The sequence below is a fragment of the Oenanthe melanoleuca genome, chromosome 1, assembly GCF_029582105.1.
Source record: "Oenanthe melanoleuca isolate GR-GAL-2019-014 chromosome 1, OMel1.0, whole genome shotgun sequence".
Lineage (NCBI taxonomy): Eukaryota > Metazoa > Chordata > Aves > Passeriformes > Muscicapidae > Oenanthe > Oenanthe melanoleuca.
In genome coordinates, this window is record NC_079333.1 from 44,719,831 (window position 1) to 44,746,956 (window position 27,126).

The 27,126-nt window shown below is 37.5% G+C and overlaps 1 protein-coding gene across 1 annotated transcript; it reads right to left on the minus strand.

Moving 5' to 3' along the window:
* Window positions 1-97: 97 nt before the first annotated feature.
* On the minus strand, window positions 98-27,067 carry MTMR6 (myotubularin related protein 6). Its single transcript, XM_056488694.1, has 14 exons — window positions 26,965-27,067; window positions 23,054-23,170; window positions 20,911-21,073; window positions 19,835-19,992; window positions 19,001-19,129; window positions 17,815-17,949; window positions 16,654-16,786; window positions 11,945-12,054; window positions 10,732-10,857; window positions 9,453-9,502; window positions 8,472-8,672; window positions 7,798-7,932; window positions 7,592-7,718; window positions 98-5,796 (listed from the first exon to the last, which is right to left on the minus strand). Exons 1-14 carry the CDS (start codon window positions 26,986-26,988, stop codon window positions 5,536-5,538), a joined length of 1,869 nt encoding a protein of 622 aa, XP_056344669.1. The 5' UTR covers window positions 26,989-27,067; the 3' UTR covers window positions 98-5,535.
* Window positions 27,068-27,126: the final 59 nt, after the last annotated feature.

Below are 27,126 nucleotides of genomic sequence, written 5' to 3' on the forward strand. Positions count from 1 at the left end.
TAAAATATAACTCATCCATAAAATGAAAATTTTAATGTTCACACAGTTATTGTAAATGGTTATATATGCTGTTATAAATATTTAATGTCCAGTAAGATTTGCAATATTAAGATCACTTTATTTTAAGCCTTATGGATTTTGAAAACACATACAAATAAAATACTTGTTACAAAATTCCATTTGCTAAAGTTTCTTCAGGAATATACATCAAGCATGATCCCAGCACACAAATAAATGACTTTTACAGAAAGCATTACATAGAGCAATAAATGTTAGTGGAACAGCCAGTCTTTCCAGATATTTTACAATGAAAAATTCTCTTTGCCACATCTAATATTTGACTAAGTTTTTAATTTCTTTATTTTAAATAGTCATGTCTGAATTTAAAACGTGTAATCAAACCAACTGTGGAAGTCAACAGGCACTCAGAAGCCCCAAAGGGGAAAGTAAGCACTATTTTTCAAGTTCACTAGTTCAGGGGTAAAAATCCCTGAGAGACAGAAAAATGCTAAACCCATTTTCTTTGATGGAAAGATCCTTGTCAAGAGACATTGTTAACAGACAGCTGTAAAGATAAACTCTTCTGTAAGGCTGAAGAGCAATAGTAAGACACAGCAAGGAAAGCAATCTGTAATGCTAGGTAATGAGGAATGCTTGGTGGAGCAGCATCATGGGACTTCACCAAGGCTGCCTGCTTGCAAGAAAAGCACTCAGCAGAAATATATGCACAGATACAAAGCACAAGATATGTATATGTGCTTGTCACTAACATGGAAAACAGTGTGTGCCATAACTATAATCCCACTTAGTTATAAACAGTATGCAACTGACCTCAAGAGTTAAAATACAAACAAGAATAAACAAGATATTGTGCTCCAATTTCAACGTCACCATCAGGACATTTATCACGTGAAGCCAGTGGATTAAGAAACACAGATCCATATGTATTTTCTGCTCCTCTATGCCAGTACAGAACTGCTCAGCAATAAGTGTTTAACAGACCAGGTCACTGAATTCTCTGGGACCTGGAAACTGATCTCAGAGGCAGTATGCCTCTGACCTTCCACCTCCAACCCCTGAGTTGCTGCTGGACATCAAAACAGCTTTCCTGCTTCTACTTTATGAGTCATACCCCTGCAGTGTCCTGCTCCTTGCTACATGCTGTGACACAGGTCCCCAACCACATCCCCTTCCTTAAGCCTACTGTGCGTACAGAAGCTGCACCGCCGGACGATGATGCCATGCTGCACTTCAGTGTTATTTCACAACATGCAAGCTAGCTAGATCAAGCGTGAGTTCCCTCACTGCTCTTCACTAAGGCTGATGTGAGCCTTCAGAGCAGTGGAAGAAAGCCACAGTACTCTCAGGCTATTGAAACATCCAGAGCATTAAGAAGCCCGTTACATCTGACGGGCGTCAAGCGCCACAATAAGCAACACTAGGAGGAAAGTGTGGTGTAAATGGTGAAAGCAAGTCCAAGCAGACTTCAATCTAAAGATCTAATCCTAAAGGTTAATATAAGTTTCACAACCAGTAAACTTAGCCTATGATCAGACACAGGTTTAAAACTATTAGCAAATAAACAGGAGTTCTAAGAGCAACCTTTAGGTTCTGACCTAAAGATCTATAAATACTGCTAGGGGGGATGATCTAGTTTGAAATCAGATTATCTTTAAACTAACTAGCAAGGAATCATGCTTACGAGAGGCCCTTATGCCAGTCACACTTGCTCCAGAACAGGGCAGCACTCTAAAGAACAGATGTTGACAGCATGTGCCCTGTGCTATTTCAACACTGAGTTTCCTTATATTATTTATATCCCTTCCTTAAGAGGACAGTAGTTAAGCCAAGCTATTCCAGCCCCACTTCAGCCACACTGTGCAGCCACTTTTGTGCTCAGGTTACCACAATGGGAGGAGCAAGTTTTCTGAGATTTGCTGATGTGTTACTTTATCAAAAGGCCTCAGGAAAACAGCAACTAGAGGGGAAGAACATATCACCTCTCCCGGCAAGGCATTCTCCACTGTGCTTACCCTGAGGAGGAGACACATCACACTGTCACAGTTTGATTTGTGCTAGCTTTCCCTCTGCAAAACCATTATATTAGGGCATTCGTTCCACACAGGGTTGTGCGGTTTTATGGCAGGATTGCAGTTCCAGTTCTCTAAAAGGACTCTCCAGACTTCAGGCTTCTGCCCTAGATTTAGGTCACTAGTAATTGGACATGTGTAGAAAATGCACAGGCTCAGTTCAGTGTTGCCTAATTAATTTCTTAGTCTGTTGATTTGGCAGTCGCCCTACAAAACAGAACAGTTGGATACTTAAACTTTTATTGAAGAATACCTTACGACACTAGCAAGCCTCCCAAAAAATAAGCCAAACTCTTTCAGTACTAATGAAATAAATATTTTAAATTGCCTGGAGTATAAAAGTAAAATCAGTTTTCGCAGGTGAGACTATCAGCTCAGTTCATTAAAAGAAAAAAGATCAAGCACAGCACAGAATGTAGAAACCCAAAAACTTCACCTAAGGAGACCTCCTTAAGATGAAGCACAGAACTGAAGTGCTTAAGTCTGGCAACCTGTGGAGCAGAATCAAATGTACCAACTTTCTGTATAGGACATTATATTCCCAACCAACTGGTGAACATACCAATCACAAACTAATGTCACAGCCTGAAAGAGAGAGTTCTGTGCATTATTTTGATCTGTATGAGGTGCCCTTCAGTATGTAACTGCTCTTGGAGTAGCATATTCATAATGAAGAAAAACTGATTCACTGAAATTAGATTTTAAATTCTGTTTCTAGGCTTCTGTCGCAATTTTTTAGTCAACTTGCCTGATTTTTTAAAAAATCCCTCTTGAAGGACACAGAACAGCCCCACTATGCTGAGTCCTGGCTATCCTGCCAATCTTTCTGTTGGAGCTCAACTGACTACCATCTATTCACTTCATGGTCCCATGTGCTTTAGGTAGTTTTGGCTTAGTCCTAAACAGCAAATGAGAAGAGACAGATGCTTCTCTGCAGGAACTTTCCTCACTGGTGACCCTGGGGGTTGAGTTGGCAGAGCTACTTGAACCTTACAAGGTGGCTGCTCTACAAAACAGCCTTATAAAACTCTATTCACATATTAACTGGAGTAAAATATTTACTTCAGATCAGGAAGTACTGTATTTTTTGATCAAGAAACAAACTCAGTGCCTGAGCAGACAGTTTTATGGCACTTTAAAGGTGACCTAACATGCCCACCTTGATTTAAAATAAAAACACATTCCAGTTCCTTTTCCTAAAAAGTGAACTCTGCCAATAAAAAGGACCTGAAGACTGAAATAACTCACTGTAACAGTACTGAAAGGGAACAGATCTTCTCTCCAAAAGCCTTATAAACAGGGGCACTCAGATGGCTGTTAAAGTAAAAACAACATACAACAGTATTTGCAAAAAATCTTAATATAATCTTTCGAGTCTATAAACTCTAAACAATAAATAGGAAAAGTGTACATGGCACACCAGAGCAGCTAAATATTAAAACAAATACAAATTGGTAACACTCACCTATATTGTCAGCAATAAGTTTGTTTCACTACTGTGATATAATACAAGCTTAATATACAAGATGTCTTTACAAAGGAAAACCACAGAACAAAGTTGATACAGAAGGTGAGGGAGAAGGGGAGACAATAAATAACAAGGCACAAAAAACCTCTCTTGCTGCAACCCTGTAAGGCACCACTTGTGCAAACATCAAACTATCAAAACCTGCAGTGAAGACATTCTAAATGTGTTTAAGTAACTGGATAACGTATTTTAAATATGACACTATGCTTATATCTTTGAAAATAAAAATGCTTATGTTACAAAAATCAAATTAGTGAAATGGATGAATTAATAGCCAAATACAAGAGTCACAGGTGGTTTCTCCCAGACAGCTCCACAAGTGCACCTTGATCTTGACTTATACTGGCCTTGCTAAGAATCTTGGATTCAATATGGTGCAGAGGAACATGCTGCCAAATTATGTCAAATTGTGCACACCAGTAATCGTGACAAAACACACTTCAGGGATTAGGATGAAAATTAAATTATTTTCATTTGAAACCAAAAATTATTTAAATCAAGACATAAAAGGTCAGTAGCATTTCTCTAACATAATTAGGGATCTTAATACCCAAAGTAATAATTCATACCTCTGTTTAAGAACTGGGCACCAACATTTTTCCTCCTTATTCTTTTACCTGCTCAGAAAATCTATCTTGAGACACACTTCCGAAAAATGTTCTCCCTTACCAGAAGATTACAAATACATAGTTAAGCACACAAACTGTTAAGTTTCCCCCTTTTGTCTTATGTTCCATGATCTCTACTTCATCCTGCTAGAAGAAGTTTTTGTCCTCTCTCCAAATACATAAAAATCTCCAGATACTGAAATTACTTTAAACATGCATAGGTTGGACAAGTTTTTACAAGATGAGAAGGGTTTTCATGAATAACCAAAGTTTTCTTCTAATGAAACAGTCAGGAAGCACTCAGTTTCTTATGGGCTTCAGACACATGACTTTTTTTTTAACTTGGGAACAACATCAGTAGACTATACTTCCGAAAGTTTTGCTTGCATTCTTGCACCTTAAACAACTGCACAGCACAGAGTAAACAATCTGAATGAACCTGATTATTCAGTTATTGGCTAGTTTTGTTTTCTTATGTGACATGTCTTATTTTACACTTAAATACCTTGCCATACATCAAAACACTTAAGATCAGACAACCTGCAGCTTTAATGATGTTCAATCTGCTGAGCTGCCAGAGAGGAAAATCAGGTCAATCTATTACATTTTAAACAACAGAGCAAATGGAATAAAAAACAGTTTCAAGTGATAAATTAACATTCATATAGCTATTTGATGAAAGGCTGTGCCAGCTTAGGCATGCTTCATTCTTTATATTCAGTCCTGTTTTAAGGATATAAAAATTTGAGCAAGTACAATGTAAACAGAACCAGATGGACTGCAGTAGTAAAGGACAAAATCATTGATCTGACAAGTTTAAGGCCAACTATTTATGATTTGAAATATATCATACTTTTCCATGGCACTTAATACAGTGAAAGTTGGTACTGGGTGACACTAAGCAAGGGAATATGTATTCATATAAGATATATACACGTAGCTTCAACTCCTAAAATAGAAAGTTCAAGTTTTCTAGTCCAAATAAAATCAATTTGTGAAAGACCACCTGTGGTTTCCTATACTGAATAAAGTAATATTACTATTTAAATCAATTTAGTGCAAACTGACCTAAGTCCAAAGACATAACATTCCTTGATTTTCAGTCACTACTTATCAAATGCCCCTATTTCTTTCAAAAAGACAACTACATCCTTTCCCCCCGCATTAAAAGAACAGCAAACACTTGACAACGAGCATGCTGTTCTAGCCTACATAAACAAAACTTGCTGATACACAAACCGTGTTTTGGTCATGCGGCACAGACCCATCTCTCCGTTTAATCAGTCTAGAACACAGTGCCAGGTGTCAATCAGCAGGTCATCCTGGCCACTCCGTACTCCAGGCTGACGACGGCAGGCTCAGCTTTGGAGAACTCGGACACCAGCTCGCTGTAGCGGTTGTCTGCTGTGTTGCTGCCCTCTATGGTTCGCACGGCGTCGCTCACCGGCACCGCCGGCGGCTCCTTCTGGAAGCACGGCGGGGATTTCAGCGCCACGGGGGCGGGACGAGCCGTCTGCTCCTGCTCCTTCTCAAGGACCACATCCGACTGCCCGCTTCTCCGCTTTATTTTCTGAAATACAAAGAACAGTTACTAACAGCAGGCATGCTGTTAGTACTGATGATACTGTGCTTTTAAAGGAAATGTATCCCCTCCTTTGCAGGCCAAATCAAGGTCTGCAGAACTCTGTTACACACCCTAGCTTAGCTATGTAACAGTATTCCTAAACGTTAGGCCATTCCTTATGACATTCTTCCTCATAGCTCACAGCAGACCTGCAAGAACTGTCTGCTTAAAATTTGCAGAAGCACAGAAGACAAAGTATGCCTATCAATATCCCTAGAGAAGGAGAGGTTCTTCCAGGCTTGCCCCTTGTTTGGTTGCTATCATGATGGAAATACTTTCTGGAGTAGAAGCAGAGGAAGACAGGCCTTGGTACTGTAGCAAGCAGGGATTTTGAAGTCTATTAAAGATCGTGAGTCTCTTAATGCCAAAGCAGCTTGAGATATAAAGCCCTTCTATCCTTCCTAGAAACCTTCTAAAAGACTTTTCCTTTAGATCTTAAAAATGCCAATAAGTTTATTCAAATGAATGCTCTAAAAAATGTCAACTAAAAATAGGAAAGGAGAAAAGGATGTATGCTGTTGGTGTAAGAGAATAGGAAAGATCAGGATTAAGGGATTTTTCAGTTACATGGTTTGGGTTTGCTTGTTTCATTTTTGTTTTTAGTTCAAACTCACTCATCCAGTAACTGGGAGGTTGAACTAGTTAACTGAACAGATTCGTTTGTTGATGTGTTTGTATGTTATTATAACTGAGACTAAAACCAGAAGACTGGTGTCTCTTGGCATCAGCTTTCTACAGATGGAAACAGCAGTAGCAAAGATCTCATCAGGATTTCAAACAACTACATCGCATCATTGCTCAAGTGAGAAATGTAGGCTCAGGTGAAGTTAACATCTTGGAATGAGGTTCTAGAAAATTCCAAGCTGAGACTTCGCTTTCCTTCTTGCATATTCTTTAATTACTTTTTGAGTTTTCTTACCTTGCTGCTTCAACTGTATAAAAAATTTTAAATATAAAATTAAGATTTGAAACAGTATTAGATTAAATGACCTACATTCATTACTTTACAGTAGGATCAGTCTAATAAAATGCTTCCTCCTAGAAAAGATGTATTTCCCCCTTCTCCCCCCCAGCATAATATAGAGGAGTTCTGTTGACGTTTCTGTCCACACACAAGTATTAAAACTGATAATCAGAAGACTTCTGCATTCCTTAAAAGGAATTATTCTGAAGTTTCAGCACCTTAACTGACTCTAACAGAGTAAGCCTTTACTGGCTGTTTACTGCAGCACCTAGAAGTCAATTACAGACATCTGATCTCTGGATTAAGCCCTGTCTTCATAAAAACATTACAATGTACATGACCCATAATTACGACGGCTTACAACAGCATGCACCTGCATATGAAGTTAAAAGAAGGACAATACTTACTGCTTCCATCTTAGTAGCTATAATAGAAATAAAACATTTTCAGTCTCCTTAGTTTAGCAACACAGCTGTAGCTACATGGATACCTTGTTATCCAAGATAGTATAATGTAGGATAAGTTTCTGTGAAACTTACCTTCACTAATGCTTTGATAGTAGCACTTTTACATAATAGAGCTCATTAAAAAAGCAGAATAAATAGTGCCTTAGAGCACTCATCACAGAAGCAAGCAGTGAAAGTCCAAGTTACCATTACACAGAGAAAGTGCTAGGCCATACAGCAGTGATATTCATGTGAAACTATAGCAGGACTATAAGAAATCTAATCTGAAGAACAAGTCAAAAAGTACACACACTTATTTTGTAATACTTACAGCTTCCAGCTCTTTAATGTCTTCCTCCAGCTGTTTATTTTGCTCACTTGTATTCATGATAAGGTTGAACACAGACTGCCTGGGATGCATACTTCGATCAAACTGATGGTACATATTTCTCCAAAACCTGCAGAAAACAGACAGTTTTAACTATGCAAGATAATGACAGAGCTGAAGAAAATATACTGTATCTTATTTAAACTTACTTAAAATTGAATGATACTGTATTAGGCTCCAAAAGAGTTAGTTCTGGAGAAAAGTCTGGATTATACAGAGGATTCTGGTATTTCTTCTGATCAGCCAAAAGGAACGGCCACAAGGAATAGGTCTTCTCTTTTAGCCTTAAAGCAAAAAGAGAAAGTTCAACACACTGACAAGCAAATGAGCAGAAGATACTGCTTATGGTGTGCAAGTTTTGCCTACTTGAAATAAATACTTTTAAAATTCAATGCAAGAGGAACTGATAAAAACTTCAGAGAACTTTTCCAGCTAAACGCATTAAGGATACCCTACTAATACTTTTAAATCAGTAGGCTTGAGCAGGCAAGAACTTCAAGGTTTCCTAAAGAGAGACTGGGAGAGGAAATGACATATTTCCAAACTTAAGCTTACCCACTTTTAGAGGGGGGGGAAAAAAAACAAAAACCAGATGAGCAGGAAAACGTAACTTTTCCTATGAAAAAGAAGATGTGATTTTCTACCAGAATTAGAAAGACTATCTTCAGCATGCAAAAGAAACACTACTGTTCCCTGATGCTGTTCAACACAGGTTTCAGTACTACCAATCCTTCCTCTATTCAGAACCTAAAATAAAGAAGATTCATGCAAGTTCTTAGTCTGCCAGAATAAATAAAAGACACAATACAATATGCCTGCTTACTTTAGCTCTTCTCGTTCTTTCTGACAGTTTCCAAGGAAGTTACCAAACTGGCATGAATGGACATGTTCATGGATTTGAAGGAGGAAAGCTTCATTGTACTCAAAGGCTTGTGGAAACTGCTCAGTCAGATTCCACACACTTTCTAAAAACTGGGTGAACACCGGCGAGATCTCTTTCGGATCACCATCCAACTGACAACATCTGAAAAAGATTCCACAAACAGACTGAAACTGGTTTAAGTTAGAAATCAAGAAAAGTCTTAGCTGCAATTGTTTTTAAATGACAGCATATTAATTTAACACTAGCTTCAAGAACTGGGGCAATTTTTGAATAGTAATAAGTCTATATTTAACCTGTTTTTCTGACTTATAAGTAATCACACATCTATATTAAGTACAAAATAGCAACATAAGACAGTTAAGTTCTTTTGTGTCTAATAGTGTCACAGTCAACATGTAGAGCATACCAGCTAAAAGCATATTAATAAGCAGTAAATAGCAGCAAGGCTATTGTCAGAGCTGATGACAGGCAGATCAAGGGAAAAAACAGAACATTTAACATATAGGACTTCTAAAACTAGGCATGACTTCATCATCAAAGTAAATGTAAGTGCAAACTTATATTTAAAGATACCAAAACTATGTGTTTCATATTGCCTAAATGGCTGGGATGTAGCTTTAGATTGGCTTTGCACTATCATCAGTTCAGACCTTGCTGCAGTCATCAACTTCTGCCAGCAAGGCACCAGTAGCACTAAAACTTTACATCTGCAATATAAATCAATTATCCAACAGGTATTTGAATAAACTGTACAATACACTGTAGACAGCAAGAGAAGTGCCTTGTCTATTGAAAACAGCTTACTCATTGCTGAACTGGTGCAGTGTGGCTAGAAATGCAGCATCTACAAGCTGCCTTTTGTTTAAGAATACTTAGCTCAGTTTGCCGTATAAAATTTACTATATAGGAAGAGTGAACTACCTGTCAGAGAACTTGTGCCCAAAGGAGATCCAATCTTTCTCTATCAAGACCTAGAGGATAAAAAAAACCCAAAATCTTATGTAAAATATTACTCAATCTTACACCTACAGTATTAACCCCACAGGCTATTGATATATTAAACTTTAAAACTGAGTCCAATAAGTTACAGTAGAAACAACTATTTATCACTTTGTAGCTTTTTTATTTTCTTGGAAGTTTTTCATGAGATTCTCAAAGTACATTCATAAAAAACTAGTAAAAAAAGTTAAGCAACTAATCAGTGTGCTAATTACCTGTGCTAATCAGATTACTGATAATTTTAAGAAAAATGTTGCATGACTTATTAGTAGATTATTAATTTTCTATGGCAAAGAATAAGAAAAATGTTGCTACTGCATGCCTGTTGTCATAGTTTACACAAAACCACATAATATATTCTTTCTAACATTTATAGCAATAAGTTTATTCATATCAACACTGTCTTGTTTTATGACTTTGGTCACACTACCAAAAGCACAAAAAAGAATACAGGACCTTCACAGAAATTCAACTGAAAGCAAGGATTAACCAAAATCCAAAAAGATGAAATTACTTCCCTAAAGATTACATACATTCTCACTATTCACAACAAATTAATCCTCTTTAATTCTTCCTCAGCTTCACTTTCAGTGCTTGTAATATTTGTGCAGTTAGTTCTAAACAATACACTGGACTAGTTTTATGTACTATCCTTGAGGAGTTCCCATAAAACATTGCCTTGTCATCGCAGAACACTTGATTTTCTTAGTCTAAAATTGGGAATAATCGTATTGAAATTCTTCTCTCTATATAAAAAGACGAAGAAATTTAGATTGCTTAGACATCTTTATATCTCTATCACTGGGGGAATTGTCATTTTTAGGTTTTAAAATGTTGTTTTCGAGACAGACAAAAATGCTGTTTTACAGGAGCACAGAGCTGCTGTAATTTAGTATTTGTGCTACCTCACATAAGCACTTTGGAATCCTTCTATGTCATAGATAAAGGACTTGCTGAGATGCAAAAGACAATCATTGCAACATTTCTGCAGGATGACTAAAACAATCTGCTACTTTTTCTCAGTTTTTTAGATTTTTAAATAATTTTTTCAAGTAGCAAAGTATTTCTAAATGAAATATTTATCAATATACAGCAAACTTTTAACTTAAAAAACCCCAGTACATTTGATCCCTTTCACAATCAAACATTTTACACCCTTTCTTTACCAAGGAATAACTCAACATTGCAACGGTCTGCTTACCATGAATCCTTTGATTGTTCTGTAATAGGAATCTAGCAAGAGAGCTCCAAGGGAACAAACTTGGGAAGTCCTATCCCAGCCATCTGAACAGTGCACCAATACACTTGCACTCTCAACTGCTATTGCCTGCAAAACACAGTTGTTTCTTAATCAACAGTCTTTTCTAGAGAGAAATCAAAAGCTAGTAAATAAATAGAAAAACCTAAATTCATTTCCAACTCAGCATAGGCTATCTTATTTCACAATGACAGAAAGATGTTCACTATGAGGAAAAGATTTAATAGTACCAGAAAGTAAAAACTTGTCTTCATGGAAGTATAGAAAACTCCTTGAAAAGAAAAGAAATTCCACTACCACCTCTGCATAAACTAACCTCTAGAGGGGTTCCCAGTTCTCTCTCTCTCTCTCTCTCTCTCTCTCCCTGCCCCTTAAACTAAATTTACAAGAAAACCTAACAATAATTAGATTACACATTACTGAGTACAGATTAAAAAAAAACAAACAACATCAATACGTTTTAAATCATTAAAGATACCACTTGTTCATCATTATGCTACATAAAAGTAAAGGCCTAGAAAATGCTTATCAGCTTCAGCTGAGAAATCAGCTCCTGTTGGCTCAGACATTTTTGAGGGTCATCTTTAGGACAACCACCCAGTTTTAACTGAGATAACTCCTTGTTATTTCACCTAGCAAAAACAAAGATACAGGCTTTTTCTTTACCCACTACCATCAGATCAAGCCCTTGGCTTCATAAGTGCTTGGCAAAGGCAATTATTCCTCTGAATTATTCACAGAATCCTATTTCCTTGCCAAATGAAGTCAGCATAGTCACCTTGGCTGCTCTACAAGTACTGCCCAGTTCTATTTTTCACAGTACACTAAATAATAGTTTGTTCCATCCACCACCAAACTGGTTACACTTTTCAAAAATGTCTAGAGAACCAGGAAGCATAAGAATCCCTTTGTCTCCCAACAAAATGACCAAACAGCATTCAAAAATTCCCAGAACATTGGCTGGAATGTTTAATACCTCCAATAATAAAGTAACACATAATACTTTAACCAGCATAATAGATGTACTGGTATATACACTAAACAGCTATCTCCAAAAAGGTTAATTGCAGAATTTTACACATTACATAACATTAAGCATAATTTTTCCAGTAGGAAGTCGACTTCCTATTAAATAAAAAAGCAGCATGCAAGTTACCTTGGCTAGGAAGACAGCAGCATCCAGCACAGCTTTGATGTGGCGCAGCCATCCAGAATTCTCCAGACCAGACAAGAAGTCATTGACAGACAAACCCCTTGTGCCACTGACTGAAAGAAAACAAGAGTTAAAAAGACTGAAGCAGTTGTAGCTACCTACACCCTGCAATGGAGAAAGAAAAATAATTACATGTTGTATCTAACCCTCTATGTTCTAAGTTGAGTGATGGTTTTCTGAAATATTTCTAATCAAATGGTTAAAGGAGGGGTACTACAAGATGTTCTCCAGTCAGAATTCAACTCTGTAGAACCATATAACCATGAGTGGCAAGAGTAAGATCTTTGTGTCCTTTTGACAAAATAACATTCCAAGTAAATACACTGATTATCCCCACCATGAAGCCTTACTCTTATCTCACCAAGGGAGACAATGCAAATGCCAAAGGCTCACTGGGAATACTTAATTAGTACTGGTAGCAGGGAAGTAGCTGCATCCAGACAATACACACACTTCAGAGCAGTCACACTGCCAGAGTTTCATCACCCCCACCCTGCTCAGGAGAATAAAGTAAGCATAGTACAAGGACACAGGGATGAATGAAATCCACCAAAATTTTATCTGCCTTCATACTTGACACACTACATTTCTGACTGATCTCTACAATTCTTCCCTAATATATTTAGATTCTGTAACAATAATGTTAAATCAGAGAGCAAGGAAGAACTCAAATTAAAAGACAGATGCTTTGCAGTGTAGCAGCAAGAGATGCAGAGGCAGATTGAAAGATTCTCACACAGAACCAATTCACATGTAAGACAGATAGCCTGGTTCTTTTTTTTTTAAATTTTGAATAGGTACAATTTTGAATAGTAACTCACATAGTTACATTACTCTCCAAACATGACCAACTTCTGGCAATTAAAAAAAAAAACCATCTGCTGGCTAACATTACTTCAGCTATGTGTAAGTCTAAGAGAAGACACCCAAGGCTAGTAGCTACAAAAATACCTGCCTCTTACACAGGGGAAGCCTACTTTCCACTAAGCTTAACAGCTAGACTTGATGATCTTAGAAGTCTTTTTCAACTTAAATGATTTTATGATTCTAAAGCATTGGACCCCAGATGAAAATAAAAAGGTTCTGTAGATGAAAGTGAGCAGTAGGGATACAACAGCTGCAAAATCATCTTTATCTGTGGCCATGGAAGGAAGTGAGTCAGCAGCAAAAGTAGAGAACAAAATTCATCAAATCATTCTGTGATGCAGCTTCATATTCAATCAAGTTCCCTGATGTAATGAGTGCTACAGACTCAAATCACTGCCTCCAAGAGCTTTCCTGTAACTGCAGTAGATGTTTCTCAGCTTTTAGTCAAACAAGTTATGGTACATTGCCCATTCCTCAGGAAGATGCATAGTGCCAGGTGCTGCTGAATACAAAAAGAATGACAGGTTTTCAAGTATGTACTGCAACACCTTTTCTAAAACCCACAAATCTTCATCATCTACAAAACTACCTAGCAAACCACAACAGAGTGAGGTTAACAGAACATCAAGAAACCCCAGGACAGAAGAACTACTTTTAAAGGTTAGTCTGTAAATACCAGTAAAAGAAGTAAAAGCAAGCTAGCTTTACCCTGTCTTCGAAAGGCATCATTAGGCAAGAGTTCTGCTTCCAAAAGATCTGGCACATGGAGGAAATCAGATGAGAATGTGAGCTAGCTGAAAGGATCAAGTCATTCTCCATACCAGTGGTTCCATACACTTGATCAGTCACAACAGTACATGAACACACCCACCACTCCATGCTAAAGGAAAGAAACTGAAAATAGTCATGTATCTGGAAATTCAAACATCTGCAGAGAAGGAACTGGACAGACAAAGGTATTCTTCATGGCAGCACACCTACACAGTCTGTAACCTCTGATTTAAAGCACAACCTTTCCAGCCCTCAGTTTGTTTTCACCCAGATACTGCTGTCAAAATCTGCTTTTGATCAAATTTTCAGCTTGGCAGAAGTAATTCACCACTAGTATTTCCCTTTTCTAGCTAGATCTCTATATTTTTATAAACGAAGGCAGAGATAGGAACACATATGTTCCCCAAGAGTTATTTTCCATTTCTGCAAATTAATACAGGCATTTTTATACTAGCTGGTGATTAGATCAATTGCATTGATACTGCTCCAACTTTTATATGCTGAAAAAAATTATTTTCCAGTTCCTTATGGTCTTTTAAAAGATCAAAGATGATTATGGAACCATTTATAGTACCTCTAAGATAATTCAGCTCCTTCATAGTAAGTAGGATTCAAGATAGTTCTGCCTACATAGATCCCACCATAAAAAACACAAGCCCTACATGCACATGAGCCCCCAGACCTCAATGTTCCCTTGTTTGATTGTCCTTATTCACACCAATAGCAAAGTCTCAGGCAGTTCAGGAGGTGACTAGGCCTGCAGAGTGACGCACAGCAGGTTGCAGGCAGGACTTTATCTTAAATAAAATAAAATAAAATAAAATAAAATAAAATAAAATAAATAAAACCTACATAATTCCTTGCCTTATACAGAAAACTCTACATAACTCACAAAATCCCCTCAGTTAACACACTTCCACCATCAAAATACATACAACAGATTACAACATCTATTGAGCCTTTTTCCCTAACATTTTCTACAGAAATGACCCAAAACCCTTTTGCTTATTAGAGTTCAATCCCTTTTGTTATGCAATACTGTAATTTAAATATAACCTGAACTTTGTAATTAATGTCACAGCCACAAATTTAGTCTATGTTACATTTTTCCCATGAGTGTTATAGTCTGCTCATCGACAGTCATCATGTTCATGCTGAAGAAAACTATTTGAGAAAAAGGCTTGAACCACTGCATGAAGGATACTTAACTAAAAGATGAATCCAAAGTGAATACACTGTAAATTCCCCTAGCATGCTCCATGGTGTAGTCCCATTACAAAAGGATGTTGGGATGGATTTTGTCTCACATTTGGCTTATGAATGGAATCTTTAGATTCTGAAGGAAGTAAGACAGATACAGAGCCAAGGAGCAGGACACACACCAAACAATGAATAACAGTTGTTTTGTTACAAAAAGCCCCAACAACTGAGGGCAGTCCCAGTTACAGTGGTGCTTGAACAAGCAGCATCATTGGTGTCACATTCTGATATGAGAACATTCAGTTCAGCACATTCAGGGGAAGTGAGTACAAAGAAGCTAAAAGGCATTTTCCTCATTTTAAGTTATGAACCATTTTCATGGCATTTTCTTCTTGATCATCCCACTGATGGCACATTTCTACAAAGGGCTGAAGAGTAAATTATTGCATACATCCCTAAATTTTAAGGGTCCTTCCTACCCCTGAAGATGCTCCTACTTCTAAAGTGGCATCCATCAAAACTCTAGTGAATCATTTACACTGAAGAGAGGTAAAACAACTGTGTTCATTCACCAAAAAACCTTAAGTGGAAAACAAGCAATAGAGATCACTCATGATTTTGTTCAATAGTGTTCAAACAAACCAATTCTCCACACAAGGAAAAATGAAAACATATTCCATCCTTAAAGAAAACTACAGACATGTATTTAGTAAGCATTGCCAGTGGGATGTCAATTCAAATGGAAGGAATATGAAGTCTTGTGTGGATAAGAGTGTGATACACACACTTCTGCATTACACATTATTACACAGAAACAGGCCTCTTAAAAAATTAAACCAACAATCAAGTTTTATTAGCTAGTTTCCTAGAATTGAATATATTAGTAAGAGAAAGGGGGATTATGACAAATGTAGTAATTCAAGCTTTTCATCTTTCCTTTAGGAAAAAATACATGCAGGAATAACCAGAAATATCTATATTATCAAAGCCCAGTAGAATTCCATGCACAGTGCCTGAAGAACAGGTTAGCAGCACATCCAGGATCAAAATGAAGACTACACCACTAGTCTGTAAGATTTCTTTATCAATGTAACAGCATGTCTTCATCAAAATAGGCTTCCATACAAATGTAAACCTTCTCTGTCTCTGCAAATACTTGCATAATTCCAGAAGCCAAGCACTTACAAATGTACTGTGAGTCAGGTGTGGAAGCCTCACTTCTGCCACTGTATTCTAATTTCACAATGCCTTAAATTTTCTCTCAGCTGTCTACCTAAATAAAACATTAACAGAATTATGAACACACTTCTGCCTCTTCATTTTCACCACCAGGAGGCAGGCAGTGGTATGGTGCAGTGGCTCACATTCCCCCTACCCCTTCTCTACAAACACCTATAAGCACACAAGTGGCTCACCAAGTCAAAGACCTCAAATTTTGTGCAGACCATATGCTTAGTATGAATTCTGTGGAACCAACGGCTCCTTGGAGAACTGATATTCTGTAAATTAAATATATCTACAAACATACACTTGGAAAACACAGCAGTTTTTTTCACTGACATACTAACAAAGCTCACTAAAGACACATGTGCCATTCAATTTTCTTCAAAATAACTCCATTCAGTTGGGTTTACAGTTTGAAGGTTGAGGTTTAAGGTAACTCATTACCAGAGAACACATCAAACTGGTACTAAACACAGAGCTGGAATAAACCATAGGAATGTCAATGCAGTTTGTGTAACCTATTATTAAAGACTTCAGAAAAACACTTACTCTGTTTTCAAATGCACTATTTTAGTACAGTTAAAACATACCTTCCAGGAGTTTTTGCAAGCTAGATCTCATTACATGAATATTTTCAATGCCAACAAACTGGAACCTAATGTTTGAGTAGTTGTCTTCATTCTCATAGCCCTTCCCAGCAGCTCTGTTAGCCATTGCATTAAGCTTAAAAGAGGAAAATAAAAATACTGAAAAACATTATTGAAATAAAAATATCAAATCAAGAAACAAAAGTCAAGCAATTTCAATTTAATACATTGGGAAAAAACACAGGAGCACATAGTATAAACAGTTTCTAAAACAGTTTGGGGCAAATCAGCTTGAAAGCACTGAAGTGTAAGAAAAGGACAGTATATATGTAAAAAAAAAAAAAAAAGAAATAGTCTATTTCAGAACTGACATATCTGAATAATGTTTTTAGTAATTCCTCTTCTCCACATTCCTAACTAATAAGCTTTTTCCTGTGTCCAAACATTTCTGAGTAAAGACACTGCAAACATATCACCTACAAAGGAAAGAGTAAGACCCAGATATTTTCAGCTCCAGTGTTCAGACACTTGAGTGAAATTAATACTAACTAAAATGAAGATGGGTCTAAAGAGTGAGAATTAGCCACACATTGTAACACAGGTCATAACATAATTCAACTTAATATAATAATGGAATTCAATTTAATTAATGAGGAAGTATGATGGTGAGGAAAACATTGCCCATAGAAGTTGTGATCCTGGAAACCAGACTGGACAGAGCTCTGAACAAACCTTGTCAGAGAGGCTGGAGATGACGTTTAAGATTTCTTTTAACTCAAGCCATTCTATGATGACCTCAAAATGTCAGAACAGAATTTCCTCACTTCCTCCTTTCTGAGACAGTTTGTACAGATTATATACCCAGAACATAGTACTCTCTCCCATTCCAAATGAAACCCCATCACAGCTCACTACTTCATGAATTTAATTTCAAACAGTTAGAATTATCTGGATCCCACTCAACTGTTCACTTCCTAACTATGATTAAAGTATATTTTTAAATGTCCCTTTCAAAGTTCAGCAACATATTCAGAGAATTCTAGCTCAGTACTGGGACAGGCTCAACTTCTTTAAGCAAGCAAGTAAGTAATTTAAACATCTGAATAGAGAGGTCTAACCTTATAGATATTCAGGAGGAGAGGCTTGTCTGTGTCAAGTACCTACCTTGGGCCTGGTGTCCATGACATACATGTAGCGATTTGAAGGATTTGCTTTACTGATGGCTTGCAACATGTGCTCATCTTCCAGGCACCTGGCACTGAAACCTGAGAGAGGTTGACTGCATCTGCAAATTGCAGCCTACCAGAGACAACAAAGGACAAATCAGCATCAGTTTAATACCTGTACTCAAAGTGCTTTGCAAAATCTCAAAAGACACTGAAACAAATTGTTTCATTCAGCAGATAGTACCAGCAAACTGAATAAAGTTCAGGTGTTCCAAATTTTTAAGCACATCCCCTGGAAACCCTGAAATACAGTACCTACAACTTAAATCTAAAGAGTCATCAAAACAGTTTTTCAGGTTAATCTTCATAGCAAGGTATCTTACGTAACTGACATAAAAACTCTCAAAAGTACAGGCTGGAAAAATTACATTTTAGGAAAGCAAGCTACTACCTTAATATGGAATGAATTATGTGTGGTTTTATTAATGCAGGCATGATTTAATATGGCAAGTGTTATCATCTAATGTAATTTTTGTAATATAATTTTCAATGATGTGTTGTATTTCAGAAACTACCAGAAATTTCAGAAACTACATTTTCCAATGTTCAAATAATAATGTAATTATGTTCAAATCCATCCAGTAGCTTCACATTCATCAGACAAATTCTTTAACTCAGCAAGGTGACAGTACTCCTCTCCTTCCACAGCTTAGATAGGTGCATGCTGCTTTACACCACCCTCTGCAAAATATTATTTCCTACCCTGTAGAGTTTTTTTACCTTGCAAGTAACTCTTTGAAGAAAAAATTCTACTATTTTGTTGGTTCATCTGTTTGGGGCTTTTTTCCTACCATTTTGACCTAACAGATTTTATTCCTGATATGTGAAGAAAGACAGATCCCTTAAGAGAAAGTTATCCCCAGTTACCTTAATGTTAGTTTCTGAAAACTTCAGTAGATTCAACTGATTATCAACTGATTACTTAAGGATTTCTTTTAAACTGGCTAGGCTTACTCAGCATCCTGTTAGGCACCACTCACGTCAGCTGTATTCAGGGTTATCCTGAGTCACAGCCTTGCCATGCAAGTCCCTGTACTTGTACCCCCTCACCAGCCCTTGAACTACTGCCAAGTGTTGAGAAATAGTTTTCAGCACATTTACAATAAAAGGAAGTCACACTGTACCTCTTTATTTTTATGATAATATGACAACACTGGAAATCTTCCTTTGCTTCTGAACTTGGAGCTACCAACAATTATGGGCTTGCTTGCAGTTCTGGGAACATAAAGTTCTCTAGGATAGGTTTCACAAATCTGAAAGACACAGATAGACAAAAAGGATTTTATAGGCAAGACACAAGGCCTAACCTAGTTTTATTGTATTTAATTTCAAAGATGCAAGGTGAATTAAGTTACAAAAGATAAACACTACAATGCTTCATTATACAAATGCAAACAACTCAAAGGAGACAAGCCATAGATGAAAGTAGTACAAACTGGTATCCAATTTACACAGACAAGTATCACTATACCAGCATTCACTCAAGAATGCTTAAGTCTGCAGCAGAAATGCTAAGAATATGTTTCAAATAAAATACTGAAATTATTTCCCTCATTTTAATACTTGCATACTACAAAGTAAGACGAAATCTAACCTCAGAATCAGCCACACCACCACAATCAACACTGCAAAATGCTAAGGTAGAATCCTGCTAAGTAAAGATAGACATCACAAAGCTGCAGAGCACCAGAATCACTGGGGCTGGGCTTCAAACAGGTAAGCATCTCAAAACAATCCCACAGAACCCACACATCCATGCACACACTCTCTCAATGAGGCCTTAGGAAAAACTTCAATCAGGAAGTTGTGAGATTGCACAGTGATTAAGAAGTTAACTCTCTCTACCTGCAAGTTTTGGCTTAATATTGCAAGCCAAGTGATTTCATAGCATTAAGCTGTTTTCTAGGCCTGATCAGAAACAGATGCAGAGCAGAACATGTTTCCATTACAACACTTACCTTGTAGTCACGATTTGCATCAGACAACTGCCAGTAATCATTTGGCACTCCCATTCTCTTATATTCTTCTGCTAGATCAATAAGCTGCCAACCTTTGACTTGCTCAGATTCATTTTGTTTTGGATTATAAGAAAAGGCATAGAGTTCTTCATATTTTGCTAAAAGGTAAAGAATATGTAATGGAGAGAAAGTCTCAGGCTTCAAGATTCACAGAAGCAAGACTAAATTATAGATACTTGACACGCCTGAAAAAACTATTCTGCAACTATGCTACAGTTACTTAACACAATTATAGATACTAAGAAGTAGGTTATGAAAGTTTTCCTGAGTGTGCTTGACCTATTTCAGAAGAGACATGTCTAAAGCAATAAGGGTCACAAAATGAAGACTGACAAACTTAAGGCAAAAGGCAGAATTATTAGAAGACTTCACAGGATAAGAAAGAACAAATTATTTTGGCAGGTAAGAACTGAAATGTGCATCTACTGACCTTAAAAAATGAAAGTTTTAAAGTTTCCCTTAAAAAAAGGAAAGCTTTCAAAAACTTTGTTTTTCATACTATGCTATTTATTTATGACAGATGACATTTTGCACTGCTCTAAACACAAACCAGAAAATGCAAAAGGCCATAGTGACAGAAGCCTCTTGTAAAGCTGAATTGGCAATGTTATTCTAGCATCAAAATCTCAGATTTATTTTTGAAACTGCATGAAATTAGTAACAACTAATTTGCTTAGTGGATTTTCAATCTATGGAACACACAATTAAGAGAGACTATACACATTTACATTCATAATTTCAGGAACAACACTAGAAATCAAAAAAAACCACAAAGGGATCTCTCATTCTGTTCAGGAAAAGCAGTGACATACAAATGCCAGACAATGCAGCTTCTGAATTTTTATGCAATTAATATTTAACCAAAAAACCTGTTTATATGTCAAACCCATTTGCGACTTTACATAACACACGTTTAAAGACAAGTAAATAAAAGATACGTGGTTTACACACACCCCCCCCCCCCACCTTGTTATCCATGCATATACAGAAAAGTCTTTTACAGCTACAAGTACTACCTGTTCTTGAGAGCTGAAGCAAAGAATTATAAATGTCATGACAATCTCTCTCTCTGGGTACCACAAAGTGAACTATCCTGAAGTTCTTGCACTGGATGACAAGGGGGCAGCCAGAAGTAGTCAAAGGAAGTTTTTCCACTGCAGCAATGTGATGATGTAGTATCTGTGACATACAAAAACTCAGAGTAAGCATGCTGAGGAAAAACAAGAACAGCATACTATTTAGATCAGCAGATGTAAGACAACACACTAAGCAATACTGAATATAGATTTTGACTAATTTTGTCAGTGAGTTATAAAAAGAAATGCATTTAGAAGCAGAAATCAAAGAATGGCTCTTGGATCAGGATACTAAAATATATAAAACTTCAGTTACTCTCTTCTGTCATTTTGAACCATCTTTCTTAATGCAAAACTGAGATGTAAAACTTCACTGTAGTTGTTCAGTTTTCTTTTAACTTTGTTAACTGATAGGCTTGTATCTCATTAGGCAGTGTCCAGACAGGATATCTATATTTTTTAAGGATCTACAAAAACATACTTCAGAATTTTCGGCACAGCACAAAGCAGTTCTCACTTTGCACTACACTTAGAACTGGGTTCTCTGCATCACGGATATGTACCACAGAAGACTGCTTGACCAATAAAAGAAGTAAGGGAAAATACTTCAATGTATGAAAGATACAGATCCTGAAGATGTCAGAATTCCAGTATTTAACAGGTACAGACAGAACAGGAGATAAGAAAAACATCTCCTGTACTACCTACTCTATTAGATAAACATGACAGTTTCTCAGCAAAATGTTTATGACCACTTTAACAGCACTGTCACAGCAATGGACATACAAAAGCCCTCCATAGATTTTTCTGCATGGCAAATCTGCAAAAGATTTAGGTAAATAATAGAAAGTAACAGCTATTCAACTGTAGGAAGAAAGGGACAGACATACTACCTGAACAAGATGTTCTTGATAGACTTTCAATTACTCACTGAAGCAATCAAATCCTCTCAAACATTGATCAGAATATGACAGGCATCTGAAAACTATGCTGCCAAACATGCATTTACAAAGAGACTATCTTGGAGACATTATGATAATTATACTTGCATTATCATCAGAAATGCAGTACTTGGAGTACAGGTTCAATTTCCCCAAAATGAAACCTTTTAATGTAGTGCACAGGGAGACAAAAGCAAGTAATGCTTCTGAATCATGTTCTCCCCAAAAACCCATTTTGTATGCAAGGATAACAGTTTGGTTTGTCTTACATTGTATCCAAGAACAAATAAGAGAAAAATCAGTTTTTTTGAAAGCACCATGAGGTACTTAGTCAGATAACCAGGATACAGGATTAAGGCTAATCAAGGAAAACACACCAACAGGAAAAAAAAAAGCCAAATTAATGACAGCCAGGGAGATGATATTTCATCCTAGAGAATGGAAAACTAAAGGCACTAAATTAGGTCAGGTGGCTGGGCTTCAGTGGGAGCCACTACTTGATGTCCATATGTGTGTCCCCAGGGCACTGAGTATGAAAACTAATGGGGAGTAATGTATCAAATTATCAAATGCTTTGATTGCACACCATTGGTACTGGTTAACAAGAAGTTGCAGCCCCATCTGAAACCTTTTATTCCAGAGATGAGTATTGTGAAGAAATAGCTGCTTAGTGCTCTAAAAAAGCATATCTTATCTTAAATATTCCCCAAACCTGAGATCTTAGGATTTTTGCTCTCATTTAACCTAGACAGAATCTAATTACAAGATAAGTTAACTCTGAAATTGTAAACCTGATGTTTAACCTATGTATCAGTCTCCCACTCCTACCTCAGAACTATGGTGCAAGTCAGTTATTTAAAGAAAACCACCACACACGCATTCAAAAATACAAGTGAAAGCTGCGGAAGAAATAACAGCACCTTGAGGAAAAGCCAAAACTTTCAACATGACCTGATTTCAACTGCAGCAGCGACACTCAAGAGCATAACCTGTGAATTATTAACAACTTACAATACCATGAAGGAGGAGAGTAGAAAAAACAGCTAAGAACATTTTGGTGAACAAATCCAACCTCAAATCAGGAAGAAGAAATGCATCTGGAGAACCCATGCCTTTGAGACAGAAGCATTCATTATCCTTACCCACGTCTCTCTCTGGCTTGAATCTATGAATAGCAGATGAGTTGCTGTAAGGTACAGAGTTCCCGTCAGTGACTTATTGCTCATGCTGAACCTATCCAGTAATTTCACTTGCTCTACCTGTAACAAAAAAGGGGAAGGGGGAATAAAACTTGAGCTTTGAATTTCTGCAGAAATTGAAATTCTAACTTAGCAAAGGCTTTGTCAGTTTGTGCAATAACTTTGAAAATGGTAGGAAACATAACACAGGACACACAAGGCTATTCAGGCCAAACTAGAGTGGTCACAAGCTTTGAGACCAACTAGTTCAAATATCCTGTTTCAATACAAAATTGAGCTTTTTTAGTTTCAATTTTTTTAAAAGTAAGAATTATTAATGACTAAGCTTTTAGGCTGCTTCCCCAAAACACAGCAAACACACACTAACAATTTCCTGGTATCAAGATGCCAGCACTGAACTAACAGCTGATCTCAGCAATGTGCTTTATTGGCTGGCTGAACACTCAAAGCCATAAAGATTATGCTCTCCTGACTTCCATTTTAGCTATGCACAACTTCAAAAATATGTATTATTATAACCTTGCCTCATAGTCAAAACACATTCTTAATGAAATGTAAACATTATACTAATAATTACGAAAATGTCCTAGAAATTCAAGGACTGTGCTGGCATTTGAAGAAGATAATTCAGGCTTGAGCCTCACAAGGGCAAATGAATCCTGGCATTCTATCAGCATTGTTATCTCAATCCTACGGAAAATATTTCAAAAGAAAAACTATTTCTAGCCTGCTTTTTATCTGCTCCTCCTAACTCTGGGCTCTGCAGAGTGCTCTATTTGAAACTAGCATTACACGATTCTTTGTGTGCAAGAAAAGGAAAGGAGTGTGGCAAATGCCTTATCTCCATGCATTTCTCTTATTTCTTGGCAGCACTGTCTCATTAATGCCAAGTTAAAGCTCTGTGCTACCATTACACGCATGCAGAACTCCCAAAACTTCCACACCAGCAAGACCAGCACCCAGAGGAGGCAACAAGGAGAGCCCACATCTACTGTGCTGATGTTAAGCCATTTTTAATTCCTATGTACCAATGTATTTACTTACTACAAGCACATACAAAACAGAAGAAAAATTCACGGATTTCTTACGATCTACAAGGTCAAATTTTGATTTTGAAAGTTAAAAAAAGACTTAATTAATTCTGGAAACAGAATAAAGGAAATATAAGTATACATTAGAACTCAGCACTATGATATATTCTAGATTTCAGTTTAGAAAGCAAAAAATTGGAAACTACATGCATCAGTGCATCAAAATACATTTTGCTGAATCCACCAAGTCCTGAAGTGAATACACCACAGCCAAAACACAGAATTATACGGGGCAGATCTGCACCAATAATTGCTCAGGTACCTGGCACTGCAATTCCCCAGCAAATTAAGAAGTTCACAGAAACTGCTACAGCTTTGCTCCAGTAATACAACCCACAAAATCCTGGCATGTGAGGTTTCCTTCTCCCCCATGTAACAAGGCAGCTTTTCTCAAAGCTGTATTTCTGCATTCGATGAGGACAGGCATTAGTGCTCCAACTTCCACTTACCTACCTAAAGTCTTCAAGAATTCTGAAAGCAAAGTTATAGATAAAATTTTCTTAAAAACAACTGAAATGTTAGTTAGCTACAGCCTCCATAGATGGCACATTCATTTGAACTTGACTCAAACCAGTTTAATGGGTACTCAGCTTACTATACACTTTTTTTCTTTTGCTGTTTTATTTGATTTAGCAGTCAAACTAAGCAAAACCTTCCATCTCAGGAGAAAAACTTGGAAGTATTTTCACTAATACAGATTTGACTTCAAATATGGAAACAGGTTTGACTGAAGAATTTTCAGGCTTTTCTAGCTACATTTTGCTATAAAGTATCCTTACATATGATATCAAGATTCATTGTAAAACCACATATTCTTTATTTTTACCACCACATTTAATAAACTGAATTTGATCATTTGTTGCTACTTAAATATAGAAGTCTCAAAAGTGTTTTTTAAGTTGACCTCATTTCCTTATTCAACATAAAATCTGTTAGACAATTTAATTTCACAAAAAGCTACACTTAATTTCAGGTAGCTGTGCTGACAGTTCTAAGGAAATTTTAACTTCAACATTCCCAGCAAACTGAAGTTGGAGGAGGCAGAAAACTTATCCCATCACCTTCTCCAGGGGATAACAGCTGCCCTGCACAGCAGCTAATTTATGCAAGACTGCACTGTTATTTCAAGCTTAAGCCACCATGACTTAACTAAACTGAAAAAACAGGAATGCCAACACATTAGAAAAAGCAGGGGTGTATCAGAACAGTTGACATGAGATCCAGCTTGAACCTACACACAAGCTAAACCTTCAAGGTCCCCAGTGCAGGTTGTACTTTATTTTTCTTTACCTGTAATGCTTGCCTATATGCATTTTGATCTACCTGGATATTCGATATTACAAAAAGCTAAGCGAGCAACAGAGTTGTAACAAAAGAAATATTACACTATTTCTTATCATGACACTGATTTTTTTAGAATTTTTTTTGGCATGAATTATAAAAATAATTGCTTCAAGTAATAAGTCTTGTATCTTAAAAATGGTGTTCAGAGCTCATTTCTCTCTCTGGTTATATTGCTACATAAAGTATTTTTTCCCTAGCAGGGCCCCAAAAACACAAGGCAGAAATATAATCACCTGCAGATGCAAAGAAGTCAGCAACCTGCAGCCTTTCTAGTCTCAGTTTCAGGTCTGAAACTTAAACAGATATTCTGATCATCAAGACTCATTGGCGTTAATCGAGCTTTCATTTTGGAACAAGTTACTGACTGTAACAATACAATATTAAGTTTCCAAACAAGGACTTTCATGTTTATAAATAAACAAGCTGATAAAGAAACTTTATCTCCAATCTGTCAGCTGGTGCAAGATTAATAAAGTGGCACTAGTAGTAGTTTCATCAGAGACCTTCCTTCTGTTTCACATATACACATGTATATGAAAAATAAAAGCAGCTATACACACTTCTGTAAAAGTTATGTAAGCTATTACTAAAAAAATTATGTAATTATGTTCCTTTATGCAATTATTGGTTATAAATCTACTACTTGGACATGAACTATGAATGCTCCTTTTCTAAACATATCTATAAATCTACTTTAAGGTCAGACTGCTAGGTTCAGGAGTTAATCACAATTTCCAGGACCCAACAGACAGGGGGAGTCCTTTCAGCAACCTCTGCAGCCAGGGATGATGAGCAAGGTGAGAATAGCACTGTTAGAAATTTCATTCTATAGAAGCTGTGACTTAAAAACTCACTCAAAAATTAGTTACAATGAGTGACCTTCCTTTTGCACTTTCATTATACCAAGACTAACGCACTAATAATAGGAAATAAAAGTCAGAGAAGTAAAAAATGTCAGCCACAGTTTAGCTTAAATGTTTTTTAATAGCCTAACACATTACACATGCACTGACGGCCGGCACACTTAACAACACACACTGGAGTCTTCAAAAAGGAGAAAACAAATCAGTTGTTTTCACAACCGAATTGCCTCCCAAACTAGAAAAAGCTGCACGGAACCATATCCAGAGCACACAAAACAACTGCAATCCCCTCCCAGCTCGCTTCTCCTGTTCCCCACTCCCCCACAAAAACCCCTACACCAGGATTTTTGGTGTCTTCCCCTTATTACAGACAGCACGCCCAGAGCCCTCCGCCCCTTCCAGCGGCTCCAGAGCCCTCGCGGGGAGGCACCGGCCGCAAACAGCAGCAGGCAGGGAAAACAACAACGCCCTCGCCCGCAGCGGACGCGCCGGGCCCTCCCGGCCCCGCTGCGACCCCAGCTCCGCTGCGACCCCTCTCCTGGAGTAGCAGGAGTACCTTGGTGGTGCGGATGTGCTCCATGGCGGTGCCCGCTCGGCCGCAGCCGCCCCCCGGCCGCCGCCACCACCACCGAGCCGCGCCGGCGGCCGCTCGGGCTGCGCTTCCGGGGCGGGGCCGCGCCGCCAGCGGGGCGGGGCCAGCGCCGCGAGCCACGCAGCG